The sequence below is a fragment of the Salvelinus alpinus genome, chromosome 1 (genome assembly GCF_045679555.1).
Source record: "Salvelinus alpinus chromosome 1, SLU_Salpinus.1, whole genome shotgun sequence".
Taxonomy (NCBI): domain Eukaryota; kingdom Metazoa; phylum Chordata; class Actinopteri; order Salmoniformes; family Salmonidae; genus Salvelinus; species Salvelinus alpinus.
This window is the reverse complement of record NC_092086.1, coordinates 83,566,755-83,592,240: the sequence shown is the minus strand read 5'-3', so window position 1 is coordinate 83,592,240 and position 25,486 is coordinate 83,566,755. Positions and strand designations below refer to the sequence as shown.

Here is a 25,486-nt window from a genome sequence, read left to right as displayed (position 1 = left end):
GAAAAGGCTACCTAAGTATGGTTCTCAATCAAAGACAACGATTGAGAACCACACCCGGCCAAACACACAGAAATAGAAAACATAGAACACAAAACATAGAATGCCCACCCCAACTCACGCCCTGACCAAACCAAAATAGAGACATAAAAAGGATCTCTAAGGTCAGGGTGTGACACATGACCTCCAACCCTCTCTAAAATAGTTACATCTATTTCCACTACAACAACAACCTACTGTTTTACCGGACAATATGAACTAGGCCTAAAGCTCATCTGTTCTTTTCCGTCAGTCTTCTTATTATATCCACTGATGTGTTACACTTACTTTACATGATTCAGTAGAATAGTTTTTCGGCAATTGAATAAGTGCAATGACTCAGTCGGGGAAGGAATGTTTGCTAATAATTTAAACTCAAATAGGCTGTCATGCAGAGATTGCAAAGGAAAAGTACTGTCTCTCCTAGTAAAATACATGATTTTATAGAAAAAGCTAACTAATAATTTTCTCTGTTCGTCAAAAAGATGTTTAAATCATCTCACTTTATTTGTTCTTGGCTCAAGTGATGAGGGAATAAGTTACATGTTGATGCTGACATTAGATAATAGCTCTGAGGTTCCTCAATATTGACATTATGAATCATAGGGATTTCAAGGTGTCCCACACTTTCTCTCCGGTTGTGGAGTGAGTCTGTATACTGTATGTGTGTCTGTGTACTGTGTGTGTGTGTGTGTGTGTGTGTGTGTGTGTGTGTGTGTGTACGCCATCTGTGTGTGTTTTTGTGCACATCTGTGTGTGTATGTGTGAGCGCACGCACTTGCATTCTCACGTCTCAAAGCGTCCTTTGTCCCAGACACTGCCCCATCACCTTGTGTCTCCTGCCCAGTCCACTACGCCTGGCACAGCTTGACAGCTTGGTTCTGTTCAGCAGGTAGGTCACCTGTACTGATGCATGTGCATTCATTAGCTAACAGGGGGCGAACAACCTCCTGACTCTCATGCAAATGTGTGCTGCTGCTGTGTCGTCGTCTCCTTTTGTCAGCGTGGCAGATAAGATCTGCTGGCTTGGCGGAGAGGACCCTTAACAGCTGTCGACAAGGAGCAGTGTTGTTTTGGCTGTGTGCTTCGCTCCCGCTGGCTCACCGCCATCCCTCAGTTACATCAAGGGATGGAATCTATATCTTAGCCAGGGACAATGTCGCACACACACTGACACAGGCAGACCAGCAGGGAGGCACCCACATAAATGCAGGCAGGCACGCATGCACACATGCTCACACACACACTACACATGCAAGCTACACACAAGCCACACATGCTCCATTCCCATTCTTGGGTCCACAATAAATATCAAACTCCCAGAGCAGTGACATTCGTGCCAAGATGTGTTGAGTGGAAATCAATTTACTCCTTGATGCTGCATAAACTGTGGCATGCGAGTGAAGGTTTGTTGATTCCCGACGGACCGGAGCGATGTGGAGCGGGGAGAGGAGAGTAGAGGAAAATAGAGAAGAGAGGAGAAGACACACCTGAGTGTACTGGTGCTCCTCTGTCAATGAGTGCCTATCTGCATTATTCATGACATGCCTCCTGCCTGTCCTCCCCGCACCACCCCGCACCATACTGCTCACTCAGAGAGAGAGAGGGAGTAGGGAGAGAGGGAGTAGAGAGAGAGAGCGAGTGAACACTGGCTGTTGCATTCCCATACCCAAATACGTGTGTGTGTGGGAGGTAAGAGATTATGGCTATGTCACCTCGAATTGTCCAGGATATTAGGTTTTGATACCTTTCAACTGTTTTGTCCAAAAACATTCCAGGAATAGTCCAGCACCGGTTTCAAACCCCCAGGGTACATTGCCAGAAAGTTTCTCAAAGATGAAAAAGTCTCCCTTTTCATAATGGTGAAGTTTCTTCCCACTGGGGCGAAAAATTGGTTGATCAACGTTGCTGCCACATCATTTCAACAAAAAAATCTATGTGATAATGTTGAGTCAACGTGGAAAACTGATTGGATTTGAAAAAAGTAATCAACATAGGGAACTGGCTGTTTATCACCTAACTTTTAACCTAAATCCAATGACATGGTGATATTTGTTGTTGATTTCACATTGAATTCACATTAGTTGACAACTCAACCAAATGTAAATCAAAACTAGACGCTGAAATTACATCTTTACTCAGTGGGTTGTTAGCTGTGTTACTCTCATGTTGCGCTCTTTTGGGAGAGGTGCAAGGTTCACAAAATCGGTGAAATTCCTGGAATTCGAGTTTCCTACAGTACTCAGAGATCTGTGCATTTATACACAGTGCCACAGCATGTCTCAGATGCTCAAACTCCTGGGATGTGAGTTTCTGTAACAGAGGGAGAGATGAAGAGGATGAACAAGTGACTATTTCAACTATTGTGCGTCTTCAGTGATGGTTCAGATAGCTTCTGAAATGGAAGAGCTGTGGGGGTAACGAGTGAATAATATTACAGCAAAAGCAGGACAGAGTGAATCCGAATCTTTGATGTAAATCAATGGCTGAATCTGATGATGAAGACAGTCACTTTCCTCCATAGAGGGAAGGTGGACATACTGCGGCCAAAAAATATAGATCTAGTCATCACATAGGCTTTTGCCTTCTTCAAAGTGTCTATGCTACTTACATTTAGCAGCTATATCATCTCATATGGTTTGCCGATCCACAGGATAGATATATACATATTCACGCCACGTTCAGGTCTCACTTACTTTACATTTCTCACTATCTTGTCAGAATTGGAATAGAGTTGGTAGAAAGAGGTGGGCAGACGGAGAGAGTAGGGATTGTCAGAAGGTGTTTTAAAGCATTCAGATCCAGAGGGATTGCACAGGTCTTGATCTCCATTTGGTAATGCTCCTCAGAACTCAGGATCAAATATGGTGAAAAAAAGAGGCTTGGTTTCTCCTGATGATCACATGGAGGAATAGAGAGAGAATGAGAGCTCCTGTCTCTTATCAGACAAGTATACCATCTTTACAGTGATCCACCATGCTTATTTATTGATCAGGGGAAGCAAAAGGTCAAAGTCAAACCTGTTGGAATCAAAGGCGCTCTGTGAACTCCTCTCTGTTCTCCAAAGCTCTGCTCATCGTTGTTTGATATCCTTTAGTCTGACATGGTTCAGTAACACAGAGAAACGGATAGGGGCTTTGTGAACACGGTTCCAATATTCAGTGCTTAATATTGTGGTATTCATGCCTTCACTGTAGCTAGTTGATTTATGCCTATATCAAGATGTTTATATCCAAAGAAGTATGGATGGGATGAATTCATGATATGTGTGCATTAGTACCAATTTTGTATTACACATTTAATATTTATGTCTTTGCTTCATCAGCAGATGGAACTCTCTCAACTCATACTTAAATATTGACCATATCCTATTCCTTTTCTCTTTCTATACAGGATGGTATGGGCAACTTAAGAATAACGGAGAAGGGCCTGAAACTGGAGGGGGACTCTGAGTTTCTTCAACCTCTGTATGCTAAAGAAATTCAGTCCAGACCAGTAAGTACTGCCCCTGACACTTCCACCACCAAATAACATTTTAATTGTCATATGCTTCGTAAACAACAGGAGTTGAGTCAAAGTGAAATGATTACTTACTACCCTTCCCAACAATGCAGAATACAATCAAAAATAAAACATTATAATAATAAAATTGTAACACGAGGAGTAAATACACAATGAGCAATGATAATTTGGCTATATAGCCCCAAAATGGAGGTATCGTAATACCCATAAAACCTAGTGGTCAAACAGGGAAATGGCTCCAATCGTTTTTCCACCATTTATTTTTCCCATCGGGAATTTTAGAAACAATTTAAAAAAGGGCTGTGTTTCATGTAGGCATTTTGATAACTATGTAAATCTCTCTCAGACGGGGTGGCTTTTATCAATATATTCGGCTCTATTTACTCTCAGACTACAAATCCCTGCAAGATCTGGCACGTAATCTCTAGCTAACACCTTTGCTCACAGGTATTGTGTCAATTTAAAATTTGTACAAGACAGTTCACAGAATTGTCAATTTAAAGACATTTTGCCAATTTATTCATTACTAAATGTAGCTAACATTAGATTGTTAATCCAGAGATTCTTACTTTTGCCTTGATTCGGCAGTCTCGTCCAGATCATCATGGCATTTGTAGTTTTTTATGATAGCCACATTAGCAGCTAATTAGCATTTCATTTTTGGAGGGTCAATACAAGCATTGATTAAATATTAAATAAATATTGATTAAATATTAAATAAATATTGATTAAAGTCACCTTGTCCAAAAGAGATTTAGACTGTTATCAAAACCCCACGCCAGCGTAAGCCTACATGAAACACAAAGTTTTTCTAAAATCCCCTACGGGAAAAATGAATGGTGGAAAAACGATTGGAATCATTTCCTTATTTGACCGCTAGGTTTTATGGTTATTATGACTCATACTGTGGTACTCTATATACATAGGGTACCAGTAGCGAGTCGATGTGCAGGTGACAAGGAAATTGAGGTAGGTATGGGTAAAGTGACTAGGTAACAGGATAGATAGACGTAGCAGCAGCATATGTGATGAGTGTGGAAGTGGTAAATATGTGCCAGTGTGTACGTGTGTGTGTGTGTGTGTGTGTGTGTGTGTGTGTGTGTGTGTGTGTGTGTGTGTGTGTGTGTGTGTGTGCGTGCGTGCGTGCGTGCGTGCGTGCGTGCGTGCGTGCGTGCGTTGTGTTGGAGTGTCAGTGTGAGTGTGTGGGTAGAGTCCAGTGTGTCCATAGAGTCAATGCAGATTGTCCCGGGTAGCTATTTGGTTAACTATTTAGCAGTCTTATGGCTTGGGGGTGGCTCTTCAGGAGCCTTTTGGTGCCAGACTTAGCGCGCTGGTACCGTTTGCCATGCGGTAGTACAGAGAACAGTCTATGACTTGGGTGGCTGGGGTCTGACAATTTTTAGGGCCTTCCTCTAATTTTGCCTTGTATAGAGGTCCTGGATGGCAGGGAGTTCAGCCCCAGTGATGTACTGGGCCGTACGCACTACCCTCTGTAGCGCCTTGCGGTCGAATGCCGATCAGTTGCCATACCAAGCGGTGTTGCAGCCAGTCAAGATTCTCTCAATGGTACAGCTGTAGAAATTTTGGAGGATCTGAGGGCCCATACCAAATCTTTTCAGCCTCCTGAGGGGGATGAGGCATTGTTGTGCCCTCTTAACGACTAAGTTGGTGGGTTTGGACAATGATAGGTCCTTAGCAATGTGGACACTGAGGAACTTAAAGCTCTGGACGCACTCCACTACAGCCCCGTTGATGTGAATGTGGGCGTGTTCGGCCCTCCATTTCCTGCAGTCCACGATAACCTCTTTTGTCTTGCCCACGTTGAGGTAGAGGTTTTAGTCCTTACATCACGCAGTCGTGGATGAACAGGGAGTACAGGAGGGGACTAAGCATGCACCGCTACGGGGGCCTTGTGTTGATGGTCAGCGTGGCGGATGTGTTGTCACCTACCCTCACCACCTGGGGGCAGCCCATCAGGAAGTACAGGATCCAGTTGCAGAGGGAGTCAGTCCCAGGGACCTTAGCTTAGTGATGACCTTGGAGGGCACTATGGTGTTGAACGCTGAGCTGTAGTCTATGAACAGCATTCTCACATAGTTGTTCCTTTTGTCCAGGTGGGAACGGGCAGTGTGGAGTGCAATAGAGATCTGTGGATCTGTTTGGGTGGGAAATGCGAATTGGAGTGGGTCAAGGGATTCTGGGATGATGGTGTTGATGTGAGCCATGACCAGCCTTTCAAAACATTGCATGGCTACGGATGTGAGCGCTACGGGGCGGTAGTCATTTAGACAGGTTACCTTGGCATTCATGGGCACAGAGATGATGTTGGTCTGCTTGAAACATGTAGGTATTACAGACTTGGTCAGGGAGAGGTTGAAAATGTCAGTGAAGACACTTGCCAGCTGGTCAGTACGCATCCTGGTAATCAATCTGGCCCTGAGGACTTGTGAATGTTAATCTGTTTAAAGGTCTTACTCAGTGTAGTCATCCGGAACAGCTGGTGCTCTCACACATGGTTCATTGTTGCTTGGCTCGAAGCGACCATAGAAGGCATTTAGTCTGGTAGGCTCACTTTGCTGGGAAGCTCTCTGCTGGTTCTCATTTTGAAATCCGTGATGGTTTGCAAGCCCTGTCAAATCCAACAAGTGTCAGAGCCGGTGTAGTAGAATGTGATCTTAGTCCTGTATTGATGCTTTGCCTGTTTGATGGTTTGTCAGAAGGCGTAGAGGGATTTCTTATAAATGTCCGGATTAATCCATGGCTCCTGGTTGGGATATGTACGTACTGTCACTGTGGGAACGACAGCGTCAATGCACTTATTAATGAAGCCGGTGACTGATGTGGTAAACTCCTCAATGACATCGGATGAATCCCGGAACATATTCCAGTCTGTGTTAGCGAAATAGTCCTGTAGCTTAGCATCCTCTTCATCAGACCACTTCCGTACTGAGCGCTTCACTGGTACTTCTTGTTTAAGTTTTTGCTTGTAAGCGGAGATCAGGAGGATAGAGTTATGGTCATATTTGCCAAAGGTTTACAAAAGAGGGAGAGTAGTATCAGAGAGAGGTGATGTCATAGGAGATGGAGCGATAGACGCTCACTCACACTCTGCCTGGCAGTAATAATACCACAGAGCATGCATTGGATGGATAGCTTGATAATGTGCAGAGCCGCATGCTTTATCTCATCTGTCTAGCACCAGCAGAGAGAGAGAGAGAGAGAGAGAGCTGGCCAACAACGGCGGAGGTGAGTGGAATAGTAATTATCGATAGAGGTGAGAAATGGGAGAAGACAGTTGTCTGGTCCAAGGGGGATAAAGAGAAAGAGATAGAAAACCCTAAGCAAGGATCCTCTCTACTGCTTTTCCCCTCCATCTCTCTCTTGTTCCTCTCGCGCTCTCTTTCTTCTTCAATTCTTCTCCCTCTCCCACATAGTATACTGTATTAGGGTTGTTCCACCAATTGGGTGCCTTTGAGAAGTGTAGCATGAAAGAAAATTCTAATAATTTACGCCACGTTCAGGTCTCACTTAACACTTCATAACATTATAAACAACATTCATCTCAGGGAATTTTGCCATCAAAATGTATCTGATATTACATAATATGATTAGAATAAGCATTATAATAGCAATAATTGGCTTTTACAACTTACATTTCTTCTGTACATCCATTACACTAGGCCTATAGCCTATCACGTGAACAGTCAGAAGGGGAACAATTATTTTACAGTCTTCACAAGTCGTTTACATCTGCAAGGCCATAAGAGTCATGAATTAAACATGCTGGCATCCAGGATGTTTGGTATAAGGAAAGAAAAACATGCAAGGGTGAGGAGCATGCAGGAGAGGGTCATGGAGGAGCCACGGCTGTGTCCTTTGGTGGGCAGAGGAGTCGACTATGTCAGAGTAGCTGTGGTGGAACTGGAAGCGGTGGCTGGTTGGCCGGCAAAAGTAGGAGGCAGGTCCAGAAGGAGGTGAGGAGTGGGAAGGAAGGTAGAGGTGAGGGTGGAGGCGGTCTGGGGAGGGGTGTTTAGAGGCCAGGGAGCGATGCTGGGCAGCTGGGGAGTTTCTTAGACCTGGAAGGGGGGGTGAGGCATCAGATGACATGGCATCAAGCTTACTGTATTTATATAACCTACCTAAACAAGTCTGATCTTGCAAGCTCACATTCTGTTTCACTGCAAGTGAAGTGAAGCCAGTGTGAGCACAGTAGTCAATCTGGTTTCACAAGGGTACTCTATTTTATTAAATATGGAGTGTAATCTTTAATGTTTGCATAATGTGTTTGGGACATACTGACCCATCAGCTCATGGGATGCCTTCTTCGGGATCTGTTCGATAGCCAGAGCTCTCACACAACCCAGCTCCTCTGTCAACTCAGTGTAGGACAACTCCAGGTTCACCCTGCACAGGAGGAACAATAGTTTATCATCTTTCAATGTTAGGGCTGCATTCCAAATGGAACCCTATTTCCTAGACAGGGCGTCAGTGTAGACATCTTTGATAGTTACCTTTACTGGTGCCTATGTCCACAATGATTCATACTAACTGGAGTGCCACAACCTAAAACAATTTCAGTCCCCTACAATCCATGAACGTTTTCCCTCTCATTCAGGTACTACACAAACAAACCACATCCTATTCTCCTTGGTATCTTTCTTGTAACAAACCCTATGATTTCTAGAGTTGGCCTCCAGTACATTAAAGTTTCACTCTTTCTGTTCTGACAATTAGCCAAATGTTAGCTTGATCTTTTATCAGACTGTGTCATATAGCTAACTCATATGTATAGCCAACTTGCATGACAACAATCATACAATAGGAGTTGGCAAGACATCATAAACAGATCTGGGACCAGGCTAGCCAAATGTTGATTTTCTGTGTGGGAAAGAAATGATTTATTGTTTCATAAATCCATAACACATACTATAAAAACCTTTTTGAGTCACTAAAGGGCTGTAGTCTAACCAGAACGACATCATCTGACAAACACTTTCTTTGTTTGTGTCCTGGATAGGTTCAGCCATCACCTGATCAGGGACAGTCATAGTGGACCAAACTCAAAGTATTCCATCCTATCTAGTTCATTTAAGGTTGAGTAATTTCAGTAATATAGTAATACAGTAATATACTAACTACCAGGAGCTAACAGTACAATCGTAGAAATAGATCTCTGCCAGACACGAAAACCATGTCAGAAAACCTGATAGACTGAAGTTGTAGCATAGATAGCTTCTACTGTTGTCTAGTAGCCATATTCTACATGGTAGCTAGCTATATTCAGAGAGGATTTTGTCACATTGACACAATTATATTCGTTATAGAATAAAAATCAAATTTTATCAATTACATGTGGAAAAACACATTTGAGTCAACATTAGCTAGCTAACCAGCAGCAGATGAAACAGAAAGTTAATTATCTTCCCTGTCTCTATCCCCGGTTTTAGTTTGCGGCTATCACTGTCCAACTGGCTAGATTTTACTAGCCAATACTAGTGACAAACTTAGTTATGTTATCGATTCATGGCAGTACACAAACAAAATCTAGCTCACTTATTTTGCTAGCTAGAAAAATAAATATACATAAATTCATTCAGAAACAGAGGAAGAGGAGAGCTAGTTAGAACAAGCTAACATTAGCTACTACCTCACAGCTACCAGTAGCGAACGTCAAGCTGCAATTTATTCAGGGCTGTAAATAGACTTTTTAACAAAATAATTTTGTCTTTCATGTGACAATATTGATAAAACATTATCATAAACAATTGAACAAATGTATTACCTAAACTGATCTAACTTATTTGCATTTTGAAACTGTCAAAATAGCACTTCACATACTGACTTTTGGGTGAAGTAAAAAAGAAAGTTCCCGCCCATAAAGCCATAAACCAATTATATCTATTTGTAGCTTATGCTGTCATGTGTAAATGACAGTTTTCAGGAATACAATTGGTGAGTGGACGGCAGTGATATTAAGGGTGAAACCATCAAAACTATGACTCTGAAAGGTTTTAGTACCTAGTAAAGTAACAGGGTTGACGATTTCAAAAATCCCATTCTGTCATGTGCAACACTGCTGGCTCATCCATGGCAAGGATGTTGCTCTCCTTTATCCTCTTTTTCAATCGTTGCAGTACTCACTGAAGTTCACTCGTAAACAATTTATTTAGACCCAGTGTTTATTTGCTGAAATGTGTGCCGATGCCGGGCTATTAAAAGGGACAGGCGTTTAATTTAAGATTTATGGTATATTAAAGGGCATTTCATTTAATAAAACAGGCTTTTAAAATACAATATGTGTGCACAATTTATACTTAAAATATCAAAGGGATGCAAAAGACACTCATTTTGTGGAACAAACCATTAATAGGGATGAGAGGCGGCACAATCAGTGTACATGAAAGCAGGTCCTAACGATACACACTGTTGCAGGAGAAAGAGTCTGGGAGGCTAGAAATTCAATTCCATGAATCGCAGGAGAACAAGAACCATTCCTGCTTGTGCCAGTGGGACCTAATATACTAAAAGAACAATATGACATAACCTCTTAATTCGAATCTCATGTGCTCAACCACATTGTTAAAGTGATGTATGTCTATTCAGGAATATCAATATTTTGTTTATTTACTGTACTGCTTAGCTGAAAGGAACCTTGATAAGCACGAAGGGCCATAATATTATCTCTAATATACATGAGATGCATTATCTTGCCGGCTTTAAGCGCAACACAATGGCTGCCTGCTATCTTTAATTAAGAACTTGACTGAAGCATGCAAGATTAATCTGGCACGTAAGACAGATCCAGGGTTCAAACGTGATTTGCATTCCAGATTGGCTCTTGACTTGTAGGCTAATGGAAATGATCTGTAAAACATACAGTCCTAGTTACACACTCACACTGAGCACTAGGGTCACTATCGTTGGGTTTGTGTTTGGTGAACTGCATTGTTTGTTTACTTGCTTTGTCTCCGCAGGGCAGCCCACTGTTACTGCAATCCTCCAAAAATGTGTCCATCAATATCCTCAATGGGAAGAATCAGCTGGTCACACAACTTATTGCAGGTAATATCATGCAACACGATCGGAGACAGTCACACATCCATGGAGGGTTTGTCCTAATATGGACACCGTACAACGCAATGAAAATCCATTGACATGGATGAGAGTTCTCTTTTGTTCCAAACAGACATTTCGATCCATGAACAGCTACAGACAAACACTACTCCCATGGTAAACTGCAGTGACATTTGTCTTCTGGCTGTTGATTATCGTGCAAAGATGTTGAGTGGATCAGTGAGCAATAGGAATACGGTATGCTAGAGGCTCCACTCAAGACACAGCGAAGCAGAATCAATTGTTTTCATGACGTGTCAGTCGCCCTCTGCTCAGATCGCTTGTTTCTCCCCACGACATGAAACCATTTCAGGATCATCCAAGTAAAGGAGTTGTTTTTTCTCTGCTGTTTGTTGTACTATCAATAACAGTTTGTTTTGGTGTCGGGCTGTGTTTATTCTATATTTTCTTATTTCCCCATTCTCTCAGTAGTTGTGTTTTGATCTGCTTTACTTTGTCTTACTCTTGAAGTATTTGACTGTAGTTATAGTTCAGTTATTGTCTCTTTGCATAAAACAAGCTGTCTTTCTTGGTTTTTCATATAGCAGCTACCTGTTAAACTAGAACTTCACTGACTTTTCCTGACACCTTTTGCTCTTTCCAGGATCCAGTGGAGTGCATGCACGAGGGAAGATGTTGGAAGTGAAATCTAGCACAGGGAAGCTGCTGTTCTCTGCTGATGATCAGGAGGTGGTGGTGGGAGCAGAGAGGCTACGGGTGACAGGTAAGTTACTGGACCAGACACTGCATTATACTCAAAAATCTACTAGCAATTTATTGAACTGGAGTTTTAAACTCGACTGCTCACCATCTTTCAGTGTGGTGATCTTCTGGATGTAATCATTTTACAGTTAATTGAAATTTAGCAAACAATTGCTGCCATTTGACAGCTAGTCAACAATTGAATGAACAATCATCACAGACAAAATAATAATTGACAACTCACATTTAAAGAACAGCCTAACATAAATTAGACTATAAGACATAAAAGACTCTGAGTCTAAGTTTTCTATAAGGGACGATGAGTGATTCTGTATTATTTTGATTTGGAGAAATCATCCAATTATGTTGAACAAGAGCAGATTCCGTCACTTTTATGTTGTATAAGATTGTTACAGTATTTGAGTAAGGTAATCAAAAGTATGTAGAAAAAAACAAATCCAATAATTTCAATCATTCATTCACATTCATAGAAAAAGGGTGAACATTTTCAGATTGTTTTTCGTGCATTTGATCATCTCTGAACATCCCTCCCAAGGCAGCAATTACTCACCCTCATCTACATTTATTTCCCCCCTAGAGCTCCTCAGCCAGAGTTCATTACCCTATTCAACTCAGCTATATTTCGGTTGAATGCATTCAGTTGTGCAACTGACTAGGTATCCCCTTTCTCTTCCCTTCCACTAAGCACAGGGATGCAGAGAAAGAGGGAGGGAGTGGTACAGAGAGAGAGAGGGAGGGAGGAATAAAGAGAGAGAGAGAGAGAGAGAGAGTAGGGAAAGATAAGAAATGTAGTGATGTTTCTTCAATTACTCCATTTATCTCTGACCCTTTTTGATGGGGCTGCCAAGGGCCACATGGTTCATCAAACGCCTTGGCAACCACAGTCGTCAGTCAAAAAGCCTTCTTAGTTCTAAATAGGCCTCTGTTGTACTAATAGTTTCTGTGCATATGTGTGGTTGGGCATGCAGGCATACAGTATATGTGTATATGCTTGCGTGCGTGCATGCATTTGTATGTGTGTGTGCATCCATGCCTGTCTGCGTGTGCTCCAAACCATGCCAAACAACAGCTGTATGAATCAATAAATATAGCCAATGATCTCAGGCCTGGGAAAGCTGCTGCTGACCCCTTCCCTCCGTCATTCCGTCCATCAGGCAGGATGAAGTGAGGCCAGATTCCTATAAAACTGTCACATGCCATTACCAAATGAATGCTTTTGTCCAAACAATAAAATGCATAATTATGCTGAGCATATAACTTTAATTGGCCCAACTGAGGTCATTGGAAATCTATGATAGAGCTTTTGCTGCATTCATTAGGCATTTATTGCACTATCTACTGTAAAAACTGATCCAGGAAGCCGCAGGATCCAGTGGGGAATAGGGGAGGTTTGGAATCATGCTAACTTTGCAATTTGGTGCTAGCTGTGATATGAAGTAAATCAAGATCTCTAAAAAACTAATCAACTTCCTGAAATGATTGTATTTTTTATTACACAAGAGCGACAGGTGCTGCGTCCAGAGAACATAACAAGCAACTTCGGGATCAGAATATAGCCTTTGATTGGTGGCAAAAGCAACCTGCGACTTAAATGTGACATTAATTGGCTTTCAGAGGCAAAAATTGAGTTTAATTGTTTCATTCGTATGTGTCTCGCTTTGTAACACAAGGCTCAATCAGTGCTGCAGGGTAACACTTGATTACAGTGTTCTGCAACTCTTTCAAGACGGTCTCCAAATTGAGCGTTGCTATATAAATCCACAGTAGGCGTAGTGTAACTGTATCCATCTGAAAGCAATGAAGTGAAAATATAAAGCTCGACACTTGAGGAAAACAAAAGTGAAATATTTCTGACAAGAGCACTGGAGGAAGTGAGTTTGATTGTGATCCTTGATGCCCCCATCAAAATGCATGGATTAATGTCCAATGAGAGAGCCCTGAGAGACTGCATGGCTGTATTATGAAATCAACATTGCTGTAATGCAATTCAAAGTTTAACTGTTTACTGTTGCTTTTACATAACGTTTTCAAGTTCCTCACAAGGTGGATATGATTTATATATTTTTTTGTTTATCAATACACCATTGTGGAGCAGAATAGTGTTATGAATTATCAGTTAGAGCAATTGTTTTCAGAGTAATATTATGGTAATACTGTACGTCACTGAATAAGCCAGAAACCCGAAGAAACATAATGGTTGTATACTGTACACGAGACCACACACTGTGCACTCTGGAGACCTTTAATCAAGACAGAGTGAGCTGTGACCCAATGGTAGTGTACTTTGTATATACAGTTGAAGTCGGAAGTTTACATAAACTTAGGTTGGAGTCATTAAAACTAGTTTTTCAACCACTCCACAAATTTCTTGTTAACAAACTATATAGTTTTGTGCATGACACAAGTAATTTTTCCAACAATTGTTTACAGACAAATTATTTCACTTATAATTCACTGTATCACAATTCCAGTGGGTCAGAAGTTTACATACACTAAGTTGACTGTGCCTTTAAACAGCTTGGAAAATTCCAGAAAATTATGTCATGGCTTTAGAAGCTTCTGATAGGCTAATTAACATCATTTGAGTCAATTGGAGGTGTACCTGTGGATGTATTTCAAGGCCTACCTTCAAACTCAGTGCCTCTTTGCTTGACATCATAGGAAAATCAAAAGAAATCAGGCAAGACCTCCTTGGGAGCAATTTCCAAACGCCTGAAGGTACCACGTTCATCTGTACAAACAATAGTACGCAAGTATAAACACCATGGGACCACACAGCCGTCATACCGCTCAGGAAGGAGATGCGTTCTGTTTCCTAGAGATGAACGTACTTTGGTGCGAAAAGTGCAAATCAATCCCAGAACAACAGCAAAGGACCTTGTGAAGATGCTGGAGGAAACAGGTACAAAAGTTTCTATATCCACAGTAAAAACGAGTCCTATCTCGACATAAACTGAAAGGCTGCTCAGCAAGGAAGAAGCCACTGCTCCAAAACCGCCATAAAAAAGCCAGACAATGGTTTGCAACTGCACATGGGGACAAAGATCGCACTTTTTGGAGAAATGGTCTGATGAAACAAAAATAGAACTGTTTGGCCATAATGACCATCGTTATGTTTGGAAGAAAAAGGGGAGGCTTGCAAGCCGAAGAACACCATCCCAACCGTGAAGCACGGGGGTGGCAGCATAATGTTGTGGGGGTGCTTTGCTGCAGGAGGGACTGGTGCACATCAGGCAGGAAAATTATGTGGATATATTGAAGCAACATCTCAAGACATCAGTGAGGAAGTTAAAGCTTGGTCGCAAATGGGTCTTCCAAATGGACAATGACCCCAAGCATACTTCCAAATTTGTGGCAAAATGGCTTAAGGACAACAAAGTCAAGGTATTGGAGTGGCCATCACAAAGCCCTGACCTCAATCCTATAGAAAATGTGTGGGCAGAACTGAAAAAGAGTGTGCGAGCAAGGAGGCCTACAAACCTGACTCAGTTACACCAGCTCTGTCCGGAGGAATGGGCCGAAATTCACCGAACATTTTGTGGGAAGCTTGTGGAAGGCTAGCAGAAACGTTTGACTCAAGTTAAACAATTTAAAGGCATTGCTACCAAATATTAATTGAGTGTATGTAAACCTCTGACCCACTGGGAATGTGGTGAAAGAAATAAAAGCTGAAAGAAATAATTATCTGTACTATTATTCTGACATTTTACATTCTTAAAATAAAGTAGTGATCCTAACTGACCTAAGACAGTGAATTTTTACTAGGATTAAATGTCAGGAATTGTGAAAAACTGAGTTTAAATGTGTTTGGCTAAGGTGTATGTAAACTTCCGACTTCAACTGTACATTCTCGTGAGCCAGCCCAGTACAGTACAGAAGTGCCACGAGCAGTCTACAGCGATCCTCCATCGTCTTCCCTAGGAAACCACACGTAATCAATTACAAAGGAAAAACAATGGGAGAAAATAATGAATTAGCCTGGAATGCAAGGACACAATGGAGCACTCCTTTGTGGTAATTCAAATCTGCTTGTAACAGGGAATTCCAGATTTTTAATGGAGCATGCTCAATAGAGTATTCCCATATTCCCCCCATCCCTCTCTATCCCCGTCTCTCCCATACCATAATTAGCAGGAGTCCACAGAATAATGACATTACCTGCTGCTGTTTTTTTGTTATAATTATAATTAAAGGCTCATTGATTAGCCTCAATTAGAGCCCATTGACTCACTGCAGTTGAGGCTAATTTAAATTAAATAGCACACTTAATAACCACATCAGCACACTGATGAGGGAGGAGCCCGGAAACAAATATGTTAAGAAAGGGATACTGTGAGATTCTGGCAGATGCCCTTTTTATCTCTCTGCGTACAGTAGGAAAGAAGTTAGAGGTAGTTTCGCGAAACAATGCTAACTTGCGTTAGCACAATGGCTGGAAGTCTACAGGTATGCTAGGGTATGCAAAACTACCGCTAAATCATATCATACTGCATGCAGACATAAAAATCACCACGTTATTAGAATTGCACAGATGATGTGGCAAACCCCATTTTAGATGCTACAAAGGGGGATGTCAATGTGGATTGAGAGAAGCAACGTGCAGAAAGTAGTCCCATCCATTAGTGATGTGTCTGTCTCTTCACACATTAACCACATCACCCAGAGAGTAATCACTACGCCAGTCCAGATGCTTGATCTAACAGATGGGGCAGACAATGCCAACTCCATAATATTTTTACAATCCCTAGTCCATAATATGACACCCATCAGAGAAAATGGGAAATGTTTAATTCATATCAGGTTTATGAGGAGAGCATGATACAGATACAGATATCACCCTGTGGCCAAACAACCATGCCTTTATTTTCTTCCTATCTACTGTATCTATTATGGTGGTCTTCAGACTTTCAGCTGTGATGTGTATTACAGTGTATGACTGCTGGAGAGCCACTTGACCTGACCTCAGTTTCCTCCACTCTCAGCCAGTATCTAATTACTGTATAGGGCTAGGGTCACATCCACTCATGGAGGGTGGCTACCTGGCAGTGCTGGTCCAGACTGTTGATGATGGGGTTACAACCCTAAAGCAGGTGGCCAGCGGTCCCCTTTGACCTGGTTAATTTGGGGTCACAGTCTTACAGTCCTGGTGCTCTAGGTTGTTGTTAGAATCCACTGCTCTGTATCGGTGTCCAGTAGTCCGCATGGGCTGCAGTGGTCTATAGCCTCATGCCTTGTGCTTCCCAGGGTTCAGTGCACCTTGTGTCTGCTGTAAGAAAAAAAGAGAGAGAAATAGTGTGAGAGAGAAAGATAAAGAGAGAGAATAGATAGATAATGGGTTTCTGTACAGCACTTTGAGATATCAGCTGATGTACGAAGGGCTATATAAATACATTTGATTTGATTTGATAATGAGAGAGTGTATGAGAGAGAGAGCGAGAGAGACCTGGAACTGTGAAGTACTGTATATCCTTTCCTAGAAATAGTAATGGAGTAATGGAAATATGACAGTAATGATAACCAAACCTTATTTATGTTTCAGCTTCTGCATTACCATCAACATTATAGCCAAGTCATTCCTGAATATGATGACATTCATCCATTTCACTTCATTCTCTTCCTCAGTTTATCCACCTCCCTCCCTCTCTCTCTCTCTTTGTGGTTCCAGCTTTCAGTAAGAAGATCATAAAGAGCAGCAGGGTTTTACTGTGTGACGGGTGTCATACATGACATTTATTTAAGGCGCGAGAGGGAGACTACATTTCACCATTTGATCAGGTCTGAATGGGGAATGTGCTTTGCAAAGTGACCATTGGATTTCTGTCAGGTGACCATGCTAAGTAGATGATAAAGAATCCATAAAAGCCAGTGAGTTATACCCTCTGCTTCTCTGCACTCTGCTTTACCTGGGCCTCTTCCTAGGGCTTGGTTTCACGGTCCACATAAATCGAGCCCACCACAGGTCACAAAGCTAGATTAGATTGTAACCGTGAAGTCAGTACAGTCTCATGGTTTACAGCACTGAGTGTCTCTGACAAACAAGATGTGTTTGAGAGCCCGGCAGGCCATTTGAAAAATCATGGAGGCATTGTTTGCCTACCAAGTCTTGTCTATACAGAGCTTCAGAAAGTATTCACACCCCTTTACTTTTTCCACATTTTGTTTTGTTACAGCCTGAATTTAAAATGGATTACATTTAAATTGTGTGTCACTGATCAACACACAATACACCATAATGTCAAAGTGGAATAATGTAAAAAAATATATATATATTATAATTTGAAAAGCTGAAATGTCTTGGGTCAATAAATATTCAACCCCTTTGTTATCACAAGCCTAAATAACTGTTAGGAGTAAAGATTTGCCCAACAAGTCAGATAATAAGTTGCATGGACTCACTCTGTGTGCAATAATGGTGTTCAACATAATTTTTGAATGACTACCTCATCTCTGTAACCCACACATACAATTATCTGTAAGGTCCCTCAGTCGAGCATTGAATTTCAAGCATAGATTCAATGACAAAGATCAGGGAGGTTTTCCAATGCCTCGCAAAGAAGGGTACCTATTGGTAGATGAGTATAAAACAGACAATGAATATCCCTTTGAGCATGGTGAAGTTATTCATTACACTTTGGATGGTCTATCAATACACCAAACCCCTACCGCTCAAGAATGTCACCATGATTTGGTGATTTTAAACCAGTTACAGAGTTAAATGGCTGTGATAGGATCAGCAACATTATAGTTACTCCACAATACCCACCTAAATGACAGAATGAAAAGAAGGAAGCCTGTACAGAATAGCAAATATTCCAAACCATGCATCCTTTTTGCAATAAGGCACTAAGGTAATACTGCAAAAAATGTGTCAAAGAAATGAACTTTTTTCCTGAATACAAAGCATTATTTTGGGGGCAAATCCAACACAACAAACACATCACCGAGTATCACTCTTCATATTTTTAAGCATGGTGGTGGTTGCATCATGTTATGGGTATGCTTGTCATCGGCAAGGACAATGGAGTTTTTTTAGGATAAAAATAAATGGAATAGGGCTAAGGACAGGCAAAGTCCTAGAGGAAGACCTGGTTCAGTCTGCTTTCCAACAGACACTGGGAGACAAATCCACCTTTCAGCAGGACAATAACCTAAAATGTAAGGCCAAATATACTGGAGTTACTTACCAAGACAACATTAAATGTTCCTGAGTGGACTAATTACAGTTTGGACTTAAATCTGCTTGAAAATCTATGCCAAGACTGATCTTTTTCAAATGGCTGTCCAGCAATGATCAACAACCAACTTGACAGAGCTTTATTAAGATTTTTTTTAAGAAAAATGGGAAAATATTGTACAATCCAGGTATGCAAAGCTCTTAGAGACCCAAAAGACTCACAGCTGTAATCACTGCCAAAGGTGATTCTAACATGTATTGACTAAGGGGGTTGAATACTTATCTAATCAAAATACATGAATGAATTTCCTGTTAATTAATTATTATTATTTTAGAATTGTTCTTCCACTTTGACATTACAGAGTGTTTTATGTAGATCGTTAACCAAAAATTACAATTAAATCCATTTTAATCCCAATTTGTAACTCAACAAATTTGTGGAAAACATAAAAGGGTGTGAATATTTTCTGAAGGCACAGTACTGTATGTCACTGGCATTACAGACGTATAATGTTTTTCTTCTAATTTTGAGGATATATAATTCCTGTCAAGGATATGTGAGAGGGAGGATGGTCTAGGTGTTGATGTATACCTCGCTTCCAATGAAAATAGCATCTAACTGCATCCACCATGATAACTAATGGTATCTTGGAACATGGATGGCATTGGTAATGGACTGAAATGTAAGCCTGAGAATCTTTAGATGACTTTTGCAGCAGTATGAGATCGGTTTTCGATTTACAATGACTGTCCTCTTGTATATACTGTATATCTGACAAATCACACCAGATCTTCACATCAGATCTTTTTCAGAGCTGATCTGATTAGTCAAAAGACCAATTAGTGAAGAAAATATCAGAATTGGGCTGTCTGTCTAAATATAGCCAACGTGCATTATATAGTACCACCCTAAACCGGGCTTTGGCTTTATTGAAATTAAAGAGTAACCTTGGAATGAAGTAGTTTACGGTATACACAATAAGAATAGACAGACCAATGAGATATTGCTACTAACAGTTATCCAAACAGTGATGCCCATTCCTTTTTTCCTTGTTCACTTTATTCTTGCAATGGGCCTGTTGTTCTAATGATTCCTCCCAAGGTCTGGTCAAGGACACACAGGCATGCACACACACACACACACACACACACACACACACACACATATATATACTGTACAAACACACACTCATCAGTGTGATATCACTCTTCCAGACTGTGGCTGCCCGGAGCTTGATTAACCACAAGGCACAGTGATGTGTTCCACAGCTCCATGTACGGCTCCATGCTACAGTAGCTCCTTGGGTGACAAATGGCCTGGTAGCAGAGGATGATGTTATCGGCCCCACTGACACTCTGTTCTCCCATCCCGCTCCATCTCCCTCTATACTAGGCGCCTACTACGGGTGTGAGCACTGAAGTTTGTAGCTATAAACCGGATGACCAGATGACAGTACAGTACTTGAAAGCCACTGTGAAATCATGATTTTGCAAATATAGTACTTCATGTACGGGTGTGAGCACTGCAGTTTGTAGCTATAAACTGGATGAGCAGATTGACAGTAGACTACTTGAAAGCCACTGTGAAATCATGACGTTGCAAATATAGTACTTACAAGTATATAGAAAATCAATACATACAGTTAACAGATAGCCTACATTTACTTGCAATTGTGCATCAAAAATGATCGGCTACAAAATAAATATGTTCTGGTGTAATTAAACATCACTCTCATGCCATCTGCAGTAGTCTCCTTAAAATACTTTACTGCTTGCTTTTACTAACAAACTATTTCCCCGTTTAATATCTACAAGTTATCAGTCCCTGTTGAGCCATGTTCTTGATGCAGTCCCACATGAAAAAATGGTTTACTATAGAATACTACAGTACTTACTATTAAATTCTATAGTAAATTGTAGAATACTATACTACACTATTTAATTTGCATATACACTGCCCATTCCCCTCCACCATATCGCAATTTGTCCACCTATAAGTGAGAAATCTATGCCAAGTATAGTCCATAAATTGTGTTCCCAACGGGTTATAGAAAAGAACAGAAGCTCTGAACTATCTGTTCAGACTCCCAGTCTCACATAGCTACAGGTTATGGAAAATGTGGTATTTTACTGTTTCTCCAGTAGGTTTCCTGAAGGAGAAAGCCTCCATTTCTATGTCAAAGATAACAAAACAAAACCACTACAGTAAATACTACAGTAATGTCTGCAAAACACTACAGTAAATACTAAAGTATACTACAGTCCGCAAAAACACTATAGTAAATACTACAGTATACTACAATCTGCAAAAACACGACATTAATTACTATAGTATTTACTAAAGTTTTATTTTACTACAGTAGTTATACTATAGTTAACTGTAAATACTACAGTATACTACAGTAAATACAACAGTATTGACTGTAGTGTTTTTGCCTACTTTGGTCCTCAAACACACTACAGTGAATACTCCAGTAAAGTCTGCAGAAACACTACAGTGAATTCTATAATATTTATACCATAGTATACCATTTTATTTTTTTTATATGTGGGATGTGCTCTTCTCCTAACCACCGCTTTCACCAATGCAACCATCCCACCCCTGTCTGACTTACTCCAACAAAGAGGCTGATGCTAAATGTATTTAATTATAATCTGCAATCTAGTGTACTACTGAGGATCCCTGGAGCACTCTTCAACTGTACATCATGTCCAAGAACCTACTTCTCCGCAACACTCAAGTGCACTTTTGTTCCAGGAGCGAGAACCACTTTCACTATAAAAGGTCCACCGGGTCCTTGGAAACAAACTTATGTAATTCTGCCGCTAAATGGCACTGCACCCAAGGCAGATATATAGTTCCAATTTTCCTGCATTCGGCCACCTGGATTTTGCTCTCTCTGAGTACTATTGCTGGAATCCTATTTATGGATGCTGCACTGGTGTTTCCATTAATTGGAAATAAATTACATTTTATTTGTCACATACAACGAATACAACAGGTGTAGACTTTACCATGAAATGCTTACTTACAAACCCTTTCCCAACAATGCATAGTTAAAAAGTAAAAACATATGCAAATAAAAATAGAAAATAGTACAATAAATAACAATAACGAGGCTATATACAAATCAAATCTAATTTTATTTGTCACATGTTTCATAAACAACAGGTGTAGGCTAACAGTGAAATTCTTACTTACGGGCCCTTCCTAACAATGCAGAATTAAAAAAAATAGATATAGTAAGAAAATAAAAAAATATAGAAAAATAATAACACAAGGAATAAATACACAATGAGTAACAATAACTTGGCAATATACACGGGGTACTAGGTAATTGAGGTACATACACTATATATACAAAAGTATGTGGACACCCCTTCAAATTAGTGGATTCAACTATTTTAGCCACACCCGTTGCTGACAGGTGTATAAAATTGAGCACACAGGCATGCAATCTCTACAGACAAACATTGTCAGTAGAATGGCCTTATTAATGAAGAGCTCAGTGACTTTAAACGTGGCACTGTCATAGGATGCCACCTTTCCAGCAAGTCAGTTCGTCAAATATCTGCCCTGCTAGAGCTGTCCTGGACAACTGTAAGTGCTGTTATTGTGAAGTGGAAACGTCAAGGATCAACAACGGCTCGGCCATGAAATGGTAGCCCACACAAGCTCACAGAACAGGACAGCGGGAATGCTGAAGTGTGTTGCATGTAAAAATTGTCTGTCCTCGGTTGCAACACTCACTACTGAGTTCTAAACTGCCTCTGGAAGCAACGTCAGCACAAGAACTGTTTGTCGGGAGGTTCATGAAATGGGTTTCCATGGCCGAGCAGCCGCACACAAGCATAAGATTACCATGCCTAATGCCAAGAGTCGGCTGGAGTGGTGTAAAGCTCGCCACCATTGGACTCTGGAGCTGTGGAAACGCATTCTCTGGAGTGATGAATCACGCTTCAACGTCTGCCAGTCTGGCGGACTAATCTGGGTTTGGTGGACGCCAGGAGAACGCTACCTGCACGAATGCATAGTGCCAACTGTAAAGTTTAGTGGAGGAGGAATAATGATCTGGCACTGTTTTTCATGGTTCGGGCAAGGCCCCTTTGTTCCAGTGAAGGGAAATCTTACCGCTAAAGCATACAATGACATTCTAGACGATTCTGTGCTTCCAACTTTGTGGCAACAGTTTGGGGAAGGCCCTTTCCTGTTCCAGCATGAATGCCCCCGTGCACAAAGCGAGGTCCATACAGAAATGGTTTGTGGAGATCAGAGTAGAAGAACCTGACTGGCCTGCACAGAACCCTGACCTCAACCCCATCGAACACCTTTGGGATGAATTGGAACGCCGACTGCGAAGCAGGCCTAATCGCCTAACATCAGTGCTCGACCTCACTAATGCCCTTGTGACTGAATGGAAGCAAGTCCCCCCCCCCCCCCCTGGCTTAGACAGGGCTTAGAATGTTTTGTTCCAAAAATGAGGGGTTAAATACATGTAAAAATATACACTGCCGTTCAAAAGTTTGGGGTCATTTAGAAATGTCCTTGTTTTTGAAAGAAAAGCACATTTTTTGTCCATTAAAATAACATCAAATTGATCAGAAATACAGTGTAGACATTGTTAATGTTGTAAATGACTATTGTAGCTGGAAACAGCTGATTTTTTAAGGAATATTTACATAGGCGTACAGAGGGCCATTATCAGCAACCATCACTCCTGTGTTCCAATGGCACGTTGTGTTAGCTAATTCCATGTTAATCATTTTAAAATGCTAATTGATCATTAGAAAACCCTTTTGCAATTATGTTAGCACAGCTGAAAACGGTTGTACTGATTAAAGGAGCAATAAAACTGGCCTTCTTTAGACTAGTTGAGTATCTGGAACATCAGCATTTGTGGGTTCGATTACAGGCTCAAAATGGCCAGAAACAAAGACTGGCAGCTTCATTAAATAGTTCCCGCAAAACACCAGTCTCAACGCCAACAGTGAAGAGGCGACTCCGAGATGCTGGCCTTCTAGGCAGAGTTCCTCTGTCCAGTGTCTGTGTTCTTTTGCCCATCTTAATCTTTTATTTTTATTGGCCAGTCTGAGATATGGCTTTCTCTTTGCAACTCTGCCTAGAAGGCCAGCATCTCGGAGTCGCCTCTTCACTGTTGACGTTGAGACTGGTGTTTTGCAGGTACTATTTAATGAACCTGCCAGTTGAGGACTTGTGAGGCCTTTGTTTCTCAAACTAGACGCTCTAATGTACTTGTCCTCTTGTTCAGTTGTGCACCTGGGCCTCCCACTCCTCTTTCTATTCTGGTTAGAGACAGTTTGCGCTGTTCTGTGAAGGGAGTAGTACACAGCGTTGTATGAGATCTTCAGTTTCTTGGGAATTTCTTGCATGGAATAGCCTTCATTTCTCAGAACTAGAATAGACTGATGAGTTTCAGAAGAAAGTTCTTTGCTTCTGGCCATTTTGAGCCTGTAATCGAACCCACAAATGCTGATGCTCCAGATACTCAACTAGTCTAAAGGCCAGTTCTATTGCTTCTTTAATCAGCACAACCGTTTTCAGCTGTGCTAACAATTGCAAAAGGGTTTTATAATGATCAATTAGCCTTTTAAAATGATAAACTTGGATTAGCTAACACAACGTGCCATTGGAACACAGGTTGCTGATAATGGGCCTCTGTACGCCTATGTAGATATTGCATAAAAAATCAGCCGTTTCCAGCTACAATAGTAATTTACAACATGAACAATCTCTACACTGTATTTCTGATCAATTTGATGTTATTTTAATGGACAAGAAAATGTTGCTTTTCTTTCAAAAACAAGGACATTTCTAAATGACCCCAAACTTTTGAACGGTAGTGTACATCTATCCCATCTCAATCGATATACATCTATGCAATCATGATAGCCAAAGGTAATTTAAACATTGATTGATTCTATGTGTAGATACAGGTCTGCTATCATAAAAAGGCCCTTGAACATCCTAGTGTAAATACAGCAGTAGATCCAGATATCAGCTCAGCAGCAGTGCAATCCCAGTTAAATACTACTGATGTGGAAGACCCGCAGGCCATGTAATGCGGGTGCAGCCGTAATGCCTACTGATATGTCTGGATAAACAACATAACCTCTCACTGGGAGGCCCGGTCTGTACAGACTGTGCTACATAGGCTATTTAAAAACACGTCTCACATTTGTCATCCTTTGCCCATATACTCTTCTCCATCGCCTCCCTCTATCCCACCACCAGTCGCTATGGAAGACATTAAGTGAATGTTTATGAGGCCTCCAAACACTAGTGATATATCCTGCTGCATGCTTCATAATGTGCTGATTGATCAGAAGGAGACTGGCGGACTGGGAGGGTCGAAGGAGACGTAATGGAAACACATTGACAAAATCATTTCAGAAGGGACATTATGTGGGAAGTTGGAAATAAAACTAAAATGGCTTTATCGATCTTTCACTCAATCTGTTTATGGACGTTTATGGCCGGTGCATTACAGGATGTCACTGGGAGAGTTGGCCCAGTCAGGTTCCCAATGGAGTGTTTAGAGAGAGGTGTGTGAATGTGAATGCATGTGAGTGTGCGCATTTACGAGTGTGTGCGCGTGTGTGTGTAAGCACGCTTGTGCACACATCAAATCAAATCAAATTGTATTTGTTACATGCGCCGAATACAACAGGTGTAGACCTTACAGTGAAATGCTTACTTACAAGCCCTTAACCAACAATGCAGTTTTAAGAAAATACCTTTTTTTTAAGTATGAGATAAGAATAACAAATAATTAAAGAGCAGCAGTAAATACTGTAAAAATAGCGAGGCTATATACAGGAGGTACCAGTACAGAGTCAATGTGCTGGGGTACCGGTGTCGAGGTAATTGAGGTAATATGTGCATGTAGGTAGAGTTAT

The 25,486-nt window shown here is 41.1% G+C and overlaps 1 protein-coding gene across 3 annotated transcripts in view; it reads left to right on the top strand.

Annotated features, from left to right (window-relative positions):
• The window catches only part of LOC139532056 (delta-sarcoglycan-like), a 303,224-nt gene that overhangs the window by 237,717 nt on the left and 40,021 nt on the right, over nt 1-25,486 (top strand). For all 3 annotated transcript variants that reach the window (XM_071329183.1, XM_071329173.1, XM_071329191.1), the window contains exons 3-5: nt 3,430-3,531; nt 10,533-10,620; nt 11,276-11,395. In XM_071329183.1, the coding sequence (XP_071185284.1) occupies nt 3,430-3,531; nt 10,533-10,620; nt 11,276-11,395 (310 nt within the window). The remainder of the gene's footprint in view (nt 1-3,429; nt 3,532-10,532; nt 10,621-11,275; nt 11,396-25,486) is intronic.